General features: G+C 38.1%; 1 protein-coding gene across 1 annotated transcript in view; it reads right to left on the bottom strand.

The window, feature by feature from the left end:
• Positions 1–2218: 2218 nt before the first annotated feature.
• Positions 2219–14641, bottom strand: part of LOC140738145 (transmembrane protease serine 9-like) — a 30720-nt gene continuing 18297 nt past the window's right edge. Inside the window, exons 6-9 of the mRNA XM_073065288.1 lie at positions 12227–12371; positions 8441–8576; positions 5335–5607; positions 2219–3394 (exon numbers count right to left, since the gene is read on the bottom strand). Of these exons, the coding sequence (XP_072921389.1) occupies positions 3176–3394; positions 5335–5607; positions 8441–8576; positions 12227–12371 (773 nt within the window). The 3' untranslated portion in view covers positions 2219–3175. The remainder of the gene's footprint in view (positions 3395–5334; positions 5608–8440; positions 8577–12226; positions 12372–14641) is intronic.

Raw genomic sequence — 14641 nt, 5'->3', positions numbered from 1 at the left:
CAGAAAACTCTCGTTTTCACAGATAAACCTGAGGTCATCCAATTATTTCTTCAGTGCTGCAAAATGCTCCTTCAGAAGCTGAATCTGGACACACTTTGCACAGCTGTAGCAGCCGGGGGCACCATCAGTGTCCCTGACCTCCCACATCATGCACGTAGCACACTGAATCAGCTTAGCGGTCACGTCTTCACCCTCTCCAATTGTGCCTGGCGTAGTCTCCTCCCTCAGCCTCCTTGCCGAAGACTCTCGAGCCAAAGACTAGCACTTTTCACACCAGGTACTTCCCTCGACCATATATATTCAATATATATAATTGATTTACTTGTTTATTTATTATTATGTATTATTTTATTTATTATTTTTTCTCTCTCTCTGCTAGATTATGTATTGCATTGAACTGCTGCTGTTAAGTTAGCAAATTTCATGTCACATGCCGGTGGTAATAAATCTGATTCTGAATTGGTGACCACTGGGAAATCCTGCTTTTTGTGGTGGACAAAGCATAGGAGCTTGTTGAAGCGATTCCCCCAATCTACGTTGGGTCTCATCAATTCGTAGGAGGCAGCTCCAGGAGCACCAGATAGAGTGGATGGCCCTGAGAGAGTTGCAGGTGAACTGCTGCCTCAGCTGGAAGGACAGTCTGTGGCTCAGAATACCGGTGAGGGAGGAGGTGCAGTACTTCTCCCTCTTGCAGGAGTAAGTGCCAGGAGGGAGATCAGTGACCAAGGACAAGGGAATCACGCAGAGAGAACAGTCGCTGTGAAAAGCAGAGCATAGTGGAGAGGGGGAAGGGAAAGATGTAGTTAGTGGTAGGAGTTCATTACAGATGGTTTCTTACTTCATCCTACTTTCCCCCACCCACCCACCTTCCCACTCCGACGTTTCAAATATCACCTGCAGCTTGTACTCCTCCTCCCCCGCCTTCTTCTTCTGATGTCTTTCCCCTTCCTTTTCAACCCTGTTAAAGGGTCTTGGCCTGAAATGTTGACTGCTCATTCGTCTCCCTTGATGCTATTCACCTCAATATGTACCTACCTATTGTAGAAGCTAAGAGATTATGATGAAGATCCAACATATTCACCAATGGTGCTACAAGTAACTGGAAGATAATACTATACAACTATTAGAATTTAATAGCAACATTACAGTTCCACCTCTTCACTGAAGCAGGTCAGTGGCAATTTCCCACTTTGCTGCACAAGACCCTGCAAAGATTGGTTGATTAAAATGGAAATTACCAGAGCACTCTGAGCTGTCTTGGAAGCTAACCGCAGAATTTGAAGATTTTCATGACAAAGCTTTCATTCTGTAAAATCTGCCTATCAGTCACAAAGTGAGGAGGAAAAACAGACTCTTCACTGAGACAGGGCAGTGGCAATCTCCCATTTTGCTGCACTAAATGGAAATTACCAAAGGGCTCTCAGCTGTCTTCTTGAAAGCTGAATTGTTTTCACTTTCATTTCCTGAATTACTCATTTTTACACTTAATACTCTTACAGAGTATTCTTCTAAGAACCTCATGCACAGGTAAAGTTCTCTCCTAATACAAAGAGGGAGGGTGTGCTTCAAAATGACAAAGAAAATGGTCTACACTATGAACTTCTCAGCAGGTCACTTTGTAGAACTTGTAATGTGATGATGGCTTCTAACTCATGTTAAATAGAGTTAATCATGAAAAAAATATGGCAAATCTTTCAAAATGCCCAATTTCTTCCTGTTAATGTATTATAATTGATTTATTTCTACAATAATCCAAGTCAACAATTTAGGTTAAGTAGATGGAAGATTTAGTGCATTCATGTTTTCTCTTTACCTCTTTTACAACGCAAAATTGTTTTGGTTGTATGCAAACTTGGTTGTAAGCAGTGGCAATTTATGTTGAGGGCAAAGCCTCAATCTGAAACACAGTGAGTTCAACTGTGTTTATTCATTTTGAATTTGAGTTAAAATAACACTTAATAAATCAAAAACCCCCACGTGCTGGAATTCTGAGATCGAAACAAAATGTGCTGCATACATGCATTTACTATGAAAGGAAAACAAGAGTTAATGTTTCGGGTTGAAGATCTTTGCAGAACACGGAAACAGAAAGAGAGAAAGCAAGCTAATTTTAAGTTGTAGAGTGTGTGAGGAAGGGATAAGTAAGATAAGGGAATCTCAAATGTAATGAAAAGTGCACACAACACCCAATATTTTAATCAATGAATTTCATTGCTCTTTATTTCTGGTAAATTCAGTTGCAGTTTAAAGTTGTGAAGGCAATAACAATAGATCATTTAGCAAGATATGTCTTTCTGTACAAGCTGTGTTGCAAAGATTATGATTAGCCTTGACATGTATCAAATGCAGAATTATATTGAAAACAATATCATGTTATGTAACGCGTGGTGAGCATCTTAATTTGTACAAAGCATAGGCTTATAAATTTAGACATTTGCCAATCAGTTTTCAGGCTCTAAACCACCGACATTTTCCCCATTAATGGAGGGGTTCTGTGTGAAAGTAAAATAAAATAGAAACAGGGATAGGCAATTTGGCCCTCCTGCCTAATCTGTTTTTCAATAAAATTGTGACTGATCTACGTCAACAGCTCTTTCTTGCACTGCTAACCACATTATTCCCCTTATTCCCCTAATTCCCCAATATTCTGTATATTTGTCTAGTAATCATGGAATTGTATGACATACAAATGGGTCTTTTTAGCCAACCTCATCCAATTAGACCTGTATCCCTCTGTCCCTTTCCTTTCCAAGTGCCTGTCCAAAGTCCTAATGAACGTTGCAATTGCATCTGCTATTACATACCATCTCCTCTGACAACTTGTTCTAAATGTTCACCACCCTCTGTGTGAAAAGAAACCTCACCTTTGAGATCTCTTTTAAATTTCTCCTTCTCATTTGCCTTTTAGTTTGAGACCTCGCTGTCCTTAGAAAAAGGCCCTAACCACCTATCCTATTTACATTTGTCATAACTTTGGTATACTCTTTGATCAGATTTGATGCTAATTCACTTTCCCATGCATCACTGGAAGATGATTGGTCGAATTGAGCCTGAACACTGGTACTGGGTGCCTGAACTTATACATCAATACCTTATGCAAATTTAAGATTTTAACCTTGCTAATCATTTAGGTTAATCATAATTTCTTGAATGTACAGATTGTTACTTTCCCAACCTAGTAGTCTGTAGTCTCTGATAATTTTTGCTCAATTGAAGTGTTGTTGGTTTTGGATTTGATTTTTTTCTTTATCCAGTTGATGTATTTCTTCGATAAATGTGTATAAATGCCGGGCTTGTCCTTGCGTTCACATCCCTTTTCAAAGATAGCAATGCCAGTTAATGACTCCACTTTCAGAAATTGACTTTTACATATTAATGGTCCACCTACATCTCCCTGTGAAAAACAACGTAATATGTTAGAACCTCACATGGCAGATAGCAACACCATGACAAAGAAGGCAAACTCCTTAAATATAGGAACTTCTTGCTTATCCATTGTGGGTTTAATCAAACCATTGGTCTGAGAGGATGTTATATGCAATTTGCCTTTGACACCATAGGGACACACTAAAAAAACAACAGAATACAAAGTCTCTCACCATCAACATTCTGATTGTGTCACTATTGAACAAAAACTTACATGAACCAATTGCAAGGTCAGAAATTGGCTCATCTGCTGACTAGCTATTCCTCACCCACTCCTCCTTCCCCCCCCCCCCCCCACCTCCCATATCCCTACTACCCCCCCCTCCCCCAGCTTTTTCTTCATCTGCAAGGCACAAATCAGAAGTGTGGCCGAAATCTTTCTCGTTGTCTGGTTTACTGGAGTTGACTTAAGAAGTCAGCATCATCCAGGAAAAGCAACCAGGTGATTTGTTACTTATCTGCCATCCTAAACATTCAGTCACTCCACCAGCAGCACGCTGTAGTTATGGTATCCACTATTTATAAAGTGCACTGGAGCTAGTCACTAAGCTACTCTAACAGCACCTTTCAAACCCCCAGTATCTACCAGCAGGAAGATTGAGAGGAACAGTGTACAATGTTTCAGGAGATATTTAAAATTTCATGCCTGATTTTCCTTTCCCATTCTTACAGGTTGATACGTCAAAATAAATATGCTTTAGTCTCATTCATTTGCAGACCAAACATTTAAATATGAATTGTTGATAGTGAGCTCATTGCTGATGATGAGTTCTAACAAAATCTGTGATACTTCATTTTATTAATACTTTATTAATAGTAGTATTATTACTTTTGAATAGGTTAAAATGCATTGAAGTGATAAGTCCAAATGTTATTGTGTTAGCTGTTTGAAAATCCATATTAGCAACCTCAAAATAGAATTAGATTGCAAAATAGGCTTCATGTGGTCATGAAATCATTTTAATTTTGTAACTGTTGAAAGAATTAGAAGGAGCCAAGGTGAGCTGAGATATTTAATTAGGTTCTGTGTACAGAATTAGAGGATAAGTCTGAATAAATGAAAACTGGAACCAACTCTTATATATCTTGTGAAAATTTATATTACTGCCAAATGTGATTCCTTTTCTCTTCAAAGCACATTTCAACAAATAGCCAAGATTAATTAGCTTGCAAAGGTATCCCATTCTCTCTTTTTCATATCAGTTATTCTATTAGGGGAAATCATATTTTCAGATTTGGTTTTACTTCTTTGAACTTCATCCCTCAAATGCAGCCCAGTATATGCTCCTCAGTATAAACTGAGAAGTTCAACCTACATTGGAATCATTAACATTTCCCTAATGGTTTCAGATAGTACCATGAAAATATTATCTGCAGGTATCAAATGGTAGAAACTTAAAAGGATATACTTTTAATTGTTTAACTATTTTAGGATGTAAAATTAATTTGTTTTAGAATCTTTTATCTTTAAACAAAACCATTAAGAAGAAAAGGCCTAGAATTGAGCATAATTTGTATAAGGAATAGAACCAGGAAGCTGCCTAAATTTTTAATTCTAAGTTTTGTGTAAGGCCGATTTATGCAAATGATAATAAATAATATCTTGCTTCCCTACAGGTGAGTGGTTTAATTGTTCTTTGGCAAAAATCTCTAGTGGGAAAAAAAATCATCCTATCGTGAAACCAGTTTTTAGTTCACTTTTTAACTTTCATCAAAGCCCAAGCATAGTTCAGTGTTATGAAACAAATCTTTAAATCTGGTACCAGGTCCTGGAAGCCATTCTCCAGTCCATGAGAAATATTGAGAGCAGCTGATGGTAAAGGAAGTGACAGGACTGAACAACTATATTACTCTTGTTTTATCAACTATAGGAATAACTTGCATTTATCACAAAAATTTGTAACTTACATTGCACATTTTAGCTTGATTCTCAGATTTACCAGCAGCACACAGCATATCATCGTTTACGACAGGAGACTTATTGTAATACTTTCGACTGTTGCAGGTTTTCTGGTCTATGATGATTACAGTTGTTTCTTGCAAAATATCTGGGAGATCGGTATCATCTTCAGCGGTCTGACCCCATCCTAAGACCTTGCAGTTTGTTCCAGGTTTGACATCTTTGGGTGATCTTGGCCATAAGGTCTTTGCAAACTTATTCAATTTTACAGCTTTATCCAGCTGGACCAAAAGGAAAACACATGACATTAAGTGGAAAATCATTATGACAGGGAGTCTATGTAAAATATAAATAGATAGTTATTTATTTATTTATTTATTTGTTTGTTTATTTATTCGCCCTTTTGAGTTCCAAGTCACATCAAGGAATGACACTTACTGCTCATCCCTAGCTGCCTCTGAGAAGCTGATGATCCAGCATCCTTTCTGAGCCTTTGCAATCTTTCTGGTCAAAGTATCAAAGGTGATTTCCAGCATTTATGAAGCGTGAAAATGAAGGAACAGCCCTTCATTATCACGCTTTCTAAATGCTGGAATTCACCAAGAAGCCCTTGTCCTTCTTGTGGGTAAATTTCACGTGTTTGAGAGGTCTTGTTGCAATAATCCAGGTAAGACACTGCAAGGCATTTTGTAGATAGTAAACTGCCGGCAGAAGGAATAAATGTTCAATATGGTTAACGGAATGCATGTTGGAGCTGCAAATGGAGAGTAATATATAATACTCTTGACTTGCGCATTGTGGATGGTAGAGAGGCCCTGAGGTATCTAGAGGCTGGATATTCACTTGCCATAGGATATCCGGACCCTAGCCTGTTCTTGTATTCACAATGCTAATGTGACCAGTCAAGTTAAGTTTCTAAATTTAATAGAGAGCAATTCAACAATGGTAATGTCCTTCATTGAAAATTATCTCAATGAGAATGGTTAGATGCTCTCTTGTTGGAGATGATTATTGTCTAACACTTTTGTACGTTGATGTCGGCACATGATGAAATGTTGTATACGCCTTTGGAATGTAGGCATAGACTGCTTCATTTAATTAAAAATTGCAAATGGATTAAACATTAGCAAACATCCTATTTATCTGGAACGCAATCTGAGATGGTGGATTTAGTATCTGAGTTCTCTGTTTGAAGGCGCTGTCAATTCAGAGGATCCGTCCTGGGTATAGCATGTAAGTGCCTTTATGAAGAAAGCATAGTTTTAGAAGTTTGCAAAAAATTCGGCATGTCATCTAAAACTTTGACAATCATTTACAGATGTGTGGCAGAAATGGACCATTCCATCACAGGTGAAGCCCTCCCCACCACTGCACACATCTACAAGGAGCAGTGTGGCAGGAAAGCAGCATCCATCATCAAGGAACCCCACCATCTAGGCCATGCTCTCGTCTCACTGCTGCCATCAGGAAGAAGGTACAGGAGCTTCAGCACTCACACTACCAGGTTCAGGAACAGATATTACCTCTCAACCAACAGGCTCTTGAACCAGAGGGGTAACTTTGCTCAGTCCATCATTGAACTGTTCCCACAACATACGGGCTCACTTTCAATGACTCTTCATCGAATGCTCTTGATATTTACTGCTTATTTATTTATCATTATTATTTCTTTCTTTGCACAGTTTGTTGCCTTTTGCACATTGGTTTTTGTCCATCCTGATGGGGGTGGTCTGTCATTGATTTTATTGTGTTTCGTGTATTTACGTTGATTGCCCACAAGAAAATTAATTTCAGGGTTGTATATAATGACATATATGTACTGTGATAATAAACTACTTTGAACTTTGATGCATTGGACAACCTAATTCAAATTCAGTTCCATGAATACGATTACTTATTATAGTGATTCCTCTGGTGGTTTGCACAAATAAGGTTGCAATCGAAAGAACATTTAATGATGAACTGTTAATCATGTTGCTCTAATGCAACAATTATCTTTTTTCAAGCAACACTACGTGTATCACATTGAAGGACTAAATTCAATAGTAAAAAGGCATGAGGCAGGGGCAATGGAGTTGACCAGACATTTGAGCCAAGTTGCCTTTTTGATATTGTATGAAACTGTGATCATTTCTATTTTGCATAACAGCTTTATGTTTTAGAAAATATTCAGTTTTCTCTGATAGTTCTGTAGTTGATCAATCAAGTTTACCTCATGCGTTTGTATGAAAACCCAAATAATTTGTTTGTTTTATTGATAAGTTGGAGACTTTTTTATTTAATGTTAAAGATAAGCTATGTATTTTTACTTAGAAACACAGGAGACAGCAGATGCTGGAATGAGGAGCCACAAAGTCTGACCTACTTGACCTGCTGAGTCCCTCCAGCTCTTTGTGTGTATTGCTCAGTGGGTCAAGCAGCAGGTGGGGAGGAAAGGAATCGTCAATGTTTCACAACAAAGCCGTGCATCAAGACTCAGAGTGGAGAGGGGAGCTGGACAGTACAATGAAGGGCAAGTGGTGAGACAGAAGCTTGAGGTGACTAGGAGGGGTGAAAGATGATGGTTGAGCTAGGTGGTGGGTTGGGGGGGTGGATACCGAGTTGAGATACAATGGCAAGTGGCAGATAAATGGAGAACAATAAAGAGAAAACAATTGAGAGGCAGATGGAGTGAGATGGAGGGAGAGAAGTATGAAGTTTGTAGAGACTTGTTGGAGGGGTGATAAGCAGAAACATAGAGGGCTACCAATGCATAAATCTGATGAGAAAGGGAGCTGACGATGAGAGATATTAGGGGAGAGGTGATTGGCATTTGTAGTCAGAACCACATGGGGGAGTGAACCTATGGGTGAACTGTGTGTGTAGACAGTGGATGGAACACGGTGCGGGGGGGGGGGTGCATGGTGGGGTGGGGAGGGAGCCTCAGTGGGCAGGGACAAAAATGGGTAATGGTGGGGTGAGGGGTTTGGGATGGGGAAGGAAGGGTTCAAATATGGGACAGCTGGAGGAGGATCAGAAGTGGGCGAGGAGAAAACCCCAATTCCATTTTTATTTAGACTGTAAATACTGTATTGTTTTAAGTATACACAATCATTCATATTGATTTCTTCATACCTTGAGGAGAGCCAAATTATTCCATTCTTTCTTCTTGTTGTATTTTTCATGTATTTTTGTCTCAATGGATTTAAATTTATTATCTTCCTTTACATCCTTTAAGGAACGTGTTCCAATGACCACTGTAAGTCCATTCCTTGGATAAAGAAGACAAGCAAAGTTGAAACATTAAATCCTTAAATGGCCTCTCAGAATACATGTTGCATTGATGTTTCCTCAGCTTGGAGAGAAAAAAACCTTGTGATAGCCAAAGCTCAAAATAAATGCACTATTTTTTGGAACTGTAATGAGGATACATTTCTCACTCAAAGTGTTGCAGAGTAAGTTAGTGACACAGTAGGAGGCCTTTTGGCCCTTTATGCCTATGTTGGCAAAAAAAAGGAAGTGCTTTGGTTGATTTCACTCTTCACTTCTCAGTCCATAACTTTGTAGATTTTGGCTTTTGATGGGCTCATTCAGGAACTTTTTAAATACACTGAAGTTTTCGCTCTGAACCAACTGATCAAGGGAATGAGTTCTAGCCCCATGGGGAAAATAGAATTCCCCTTTAATTTTTATCCAGCTAACTTAAACTGCTGATTATCAACATCCTTATAAAGGTAAATAGATCCTTCCTGTTCATACTATTCAATCTTCTCATACTCTTGTACAGTGAACTAGTGGTTTCCCATAACAACACTTTACCAGTCCTGGCAGTATCTTGTAAATATTCTCTGTATCCTCACTATTGCTATCACACTTGTCCCATTATAGAGTAAACAGAATTGTTAAGAGCATACTAGATATTGCCTGACTCTTGTTCCAGCATAATCAACTGTTCTTATATTCACACGATGGCCGATAAAAGCAAGTGGTTCAGACAACCTCTTAACAATTTATCTATCCCATTATCTTCAGAAATCTGTTGGCAATGCACTCTCTAATTCTCTATATTTCTTGGTATCCCATTCTCCTTAACTACCTCAAATCTAGTATCTTACACTTATGCAAACTGATTTTAACTTGAACAATTATTACCTTGCTCCCATCACCCCTTCCTCTGCCCCAAAGCCCTTAGCAGATGCATTTCATTGATCCATCTGAATTCCTCCAGCAGGCTGTTTGCTGTTCTGTTCATTACAGTTGTGCTCTTCTAACCAAACCACTAACATTTCCCAGCAGCTTGGAAATCCCTTCAATTAGATAGCTATTTTTGGTATTTGTGACAAACCTTTAATCAAGGACTTTTCACTTCATGTATAATGTATAAGCAACTCTGAGCTGAACATAACAAAACCCTACAGTGCTCCAATTACAAACAAAATTCCATTTGTTTTTATTTGTTGGTAAATCCAAATTCTCATACAGCTTGCTACTTTCTCTTTGATCCAATGGACTTTTACTTTCCTGATCAAGTCACAACATTGGATTCATCAACAGACGTGTGAAAATCCATCCAGTCTATCAAATGTTCTACCTTTATTGACTTACCTTATAACCCTCTTAAAATTTTCCCATTAACAGTTTTCAATTCCATTAACAGTCTATGCTGATTGTATTCAACATACCTCTGCAATAAGTTCAAATTTGTTTTCTGATGATGGTCAGCTTCTTATCAATGGCAGTGTACCTTTTTCTCCTCTTCCGATCAATGATAATACATTAGCTCACTCCTATTCTTTTACACAAAGTATGTGACCAGGACAATTAGAATATGATACTCACAGCCTGTGTTATTTTTTCCCTTACTTATTTTGATAGCTGAGGGTACATATTATGTGGTTAGAGATCTGCCCACCTTCTTGGACGCCGGACACTATAATTTTTATTTCAATGGTTATTATTTTTAAATCACATATAATCTTCAAAAATTTCAATGTCTAGGTTACTCTCCATTTTTCATGAATATAGAAACAAAGTATTCATATAGAACTAAACACATACCTTCATCTTCCACATACTAGCTGCCATTTGAATATCCAATAGAATTTATTCTTTCCTTGGCTACCTTCTTTCATTACATAGATTTATAAAACAAAATGTTGATTTTACCTGCTAGTATTTTGAATGCATGCTCTTTGTCTTCTCAGTTTCCTAGTTACTTTCACCCAGGCACCTCAAAGCTAACTACAATGTAAGCTTTTGCTAATGTTATAAATTTATTTTACTTTAATTCATCAGTATTAATGGAAGTTTTGATTGAGGACATCTCCATTTTCTTTTACTAAGAAATACTTGGCCTGAGCCTTAGCATCTCTTCCCTTAGTTCCTCTCTTTGCTCTGGCAGCAATTTACTTAGAGAAGCTTTTCCAGTCCATTAGTGATAAATCCAATCTCAGCCCACTAATTTAGCTGAACTGCAATTATTAAAATTCCTGTTTCTTCATCTTTTCCTTAATGCGAAATCTAAATTACAATTCATGCCAGGAAAATTGTCTCTCTCACTAGCTCCCCAAGTCTAAATCCACTACTACTCCAATTCTACTTGTGCTTACTGAAGGATGTAAGTAATAAAGTCAATTCAATTCAATTTCAAGTTTTGAAAATGTGGATGGTGGCACACCACACATACACAGTCTGAGCTTTTCTCATCCAGATCCAAACTCAATACAGTATTGAGAACAAAATCGATAAAACTTAAGGCTGAAAGAGACTACTCTTATTTTATATCCTCATATGTTTTAACTATATTAGCTAAGTTATGGTTTGAAGGTAAAATCATTTTTGTTTTTACATTCATTTCTCTTTTGCATCATTAATTTTCTTGGGATCACGAAGATAATTGCTGTTCCTAGGGATGTTAACATATATCTGAAATAACACAGAACTCAGTGCAAATTTTGGCAAGGAGTAACTAATATTTACTTATTTAACAGCTGTCTGAAATACACATTTTAGAAGACTTTGGCATGCCGTGCTTCACATCAATAGCATTCAATCATCATCTGTAGCTGAAGGGAGGCATTCTTACATCTAGGTCAAACCCCGCTGAGTATCCTGTGTTCAAAATTCTAAACTAACTAAGGTGTTGTCTTTCAGAGAAATTAAACAGAGCCACCATCAGCTTTCTCAGGGGAAAGAGGGCAAAGATGTGACAATCTATATTGGTGGATTGGAGGTTGAGAAGGACAGTAGGTTTAAATTTCTGAGCATTAACACTTTGGATGGCTTGTCATGGGCCCAACACAGAAGCAATCACATGTATTTTACAGAAGGTTAAGGAGATTCAGCATTTTACAAAATACTCCAGCAAACTTCTACAGATGAACTATTAAATACATCCTGACTAGTTGCATCATGGTCTGGCACAACAATCTGAATGTGCAGGAATGCAAGAAGCTGCAGAAAGTAGTAAACTCAACCCAATACATTGTGGGCTTATCTGATTCCATCAAAAGTACCTACATGGAGCTCTGCCTCAAGAGGACAGTATCTATTGGCCCGTGCCTTCTTCTTGTAGCTACAATTGGGCAGCTGTTGCAGAAGTCTGAAGTCCCACACCACTGGGTTCAAGAACAGCTGCTCACTTCAACCGTTTGGGTTTTGAACCAGCATGCACAGCCCTAATCATTACCTCTGTATACGAACTCTATGACCTCTTTGACTACTTTGCACTGCAATGGTCTTTGTACTGCTTTTGAAGATTGAAAAGAACAAGCGATTCAAGTATGATTCTGAAAATTCTCTTAAACCCAATTTGAAAATACCAGGTGGAAAAGGGAAATGGATTTTCCATGCAGTAAATTTATGACTCATTAATTTCAGAATGACCAGAAATGGATCAAAAATAAATAATTTACTACTTACGCTACACAGTTTGCCGAAGTCAAGACCCATTGCTTATCTATTAAAACTCCTCCACACATGTGTCCGTTTGCATTTTGGATAGATGCCATGTAAGTTCCTGTCCCACGTTTAGCATCATGACCTCCGACGATTTTCACACAAGTACCTGCAATAAATATTGATATTAATATTGTTTCAAATTTCTGTGAAGCTAAAATCACCATTTATATACTCACCATTGTGAACTGCCAATGCACCGATTATTGAAGTGATGAAAACAGCTTGAAGCTTATTAATCATTTTAACAGCACTATGTAAAACCAGTCCTAATTTGTGCTACTTAGAGGGGGATGTGTGATTAACAACTGGTAGAATGATGTACAGGAGCAAGGCTTTTGAGTAGCTAACATTTTAACAGCTTTGTCATAACACATTTTGCCACAACCAATACATTTCAAATTTACACCCACAGTGTGAGAAGAATACACTATACCTAGATGTGGGAAAGAAAATGCCTTGCTCTGAAGAAACGTTAAAAATAAGATAGAAATATAACTTTGAATACAAAGGAGCTACAATACATCAAATTAGAATAACTTTAATCACACACTATTTACTTTGTTAGTCACTTAAAACAAACGTTGAAACACCAACCATAAATTAGCATTTTAACTCTTCAGAAAAGCACAAAAAGAAAAATATAGCCTTGCCGCAAAAAATTTCAAACCCCTCCAGCATCTTGATGGACTGCCATGAGGACATGACCCAGTTACTTCTGCTGAAATGGAGAAGTTAATGTTTATTACTAATATTAACTGAATCAGGTTTAACAAATCAGAGGATATGATAAAATGTCAGGAATAATAAAAAATACTTGAATGAAGTATTAGTCTAAAGACTCATCTGCCTCTTCAAGTGGCTGTTATTGTTTCAGAAGGGTAATTAAAGGAATACAGTAAAATGGGGCTTATTTTGGTTAGCATTTGGTCCCCAAGCTAATACGACTGATTTAGTCATTAATTTCATTTGCTGTTTGTGAGATTTGGCTGTGAAAAACTAAAATTACATAATGGTAACTGCTGTGGTTAGGAAGGCAAATGTTATGTTAACTTTTACCATGAGACGTTTTGAGTACAGAAGTAAGGAGAATTTTACTGTAATTGTATGGGGTCTTGCTGAGAACACACCTGGGGTTTTGTGTGCAGTTTGGGTCTCCTTACTGCAGAGGGGATGAACTTGCCATTGAGGGAGTACAGCAAAGATACAATAGTTTGGTTCTAGGGATGGCAGGTTTCCTTATGAGGAAGGATTATAGAGATTAGGCCTGTACTCCCTCAAATTTACAAGAATATGTGAGAAACCCATTAAAATTTGTCCAACTTTAAACAACTAACCAAATTAAACACAAGTAAAGTAATCTGTATTGGAGGCCACAGTCTCAAAATTAGGAGTGACTCTTTGGAGCTGATGAGGAAAGATGTCTTCACTCAGAGGACTTTGAATGGTTTCTCCACCCTGGAGGACTGTGGAGGCTTTGACATAGAGGTAATTCAAATTACATAGAACATATAGAAATTTCGGCACATTACAGGACCCTCGGCCCATAATGTTGTGCCGACCATGGAAGAGACTGCCTAGAATTACCCTAGTGCATAGCCCTCTATTTTGCTAAGCTGCATGTACCTATCTAAGAGGCTCTTAAAAGACCCTATTGTATCCACCTCCACCACCTCTGCTGGCAGTGCATTCCACACACCCACCACTCTGTGTGGAAAAGCTTACCTCTGACATCCCCCCGTACCTATTTCTAAGTACCTCAAAACTATGCCCTCTTGTGTTAACCACTTCAGTCCTGGGAAAAAGCCTCTGGCTATCCACACGATCAATGCCTCTGATCATCTTATACACCTCTATCAGGTCACCTCTCATCCTCTGTTGCTTCAAGGAGAAAAGGCCAAGTACACCCAACCTATTCTCATAAGGTATGCCCTCCATCCTTGTAAATCTCCTTTGCACTCTATCCAAATTAGTGAGGTGACCAGAACTGAACACAGGACTTCCAGTGGAGTCTGACCAAGGTCTTGTATAGGTAACAATTAGAGAAGGATTTCAGTATACTAGGGAGATGAAGCAATGCAGGGATGGATGGGGAAGGTTATGCTGTGGTAGAAGATAAACCTTTTCAGGTAATTTACTTCCTCTGCATCAGAAGTGACCATCTAATGGACTCAGTCATTCTTGTCCAATTGTTGGACATTTATTACCTTTAATTTCCAAGCTTTTACATTCCCTTTTATTCTCTTTCTAGCTGTGCTTATTTAGAACATAGAAAATCTACAGCACAATACAGGCCCTTCGGCCCACAAAGCTGTGCCTAATATATCCTTACCTTAAAGCTACCTAGGCTTACCTATAGCCCTCTATTTTTCTAAGCTC

Source organism: Hemitrygon akajei, chromosome 13, assembly GCF_048418815.1.
Source record: "Hemitrygon akajei chromosome 13, sHemAka1.3, whole genome shotgun sequence".
NCBI lineage: Eukaryota > Metazoa > Chordata > Chondrichthyes > Myliobatiformes > Dasyatidae > Hemitrygon > Hemitrygon akajei.
Note: the sequence above shows the minus strand (reverse complement) of the source record. Positions and strands in the feature narration are given on the sequence as shown.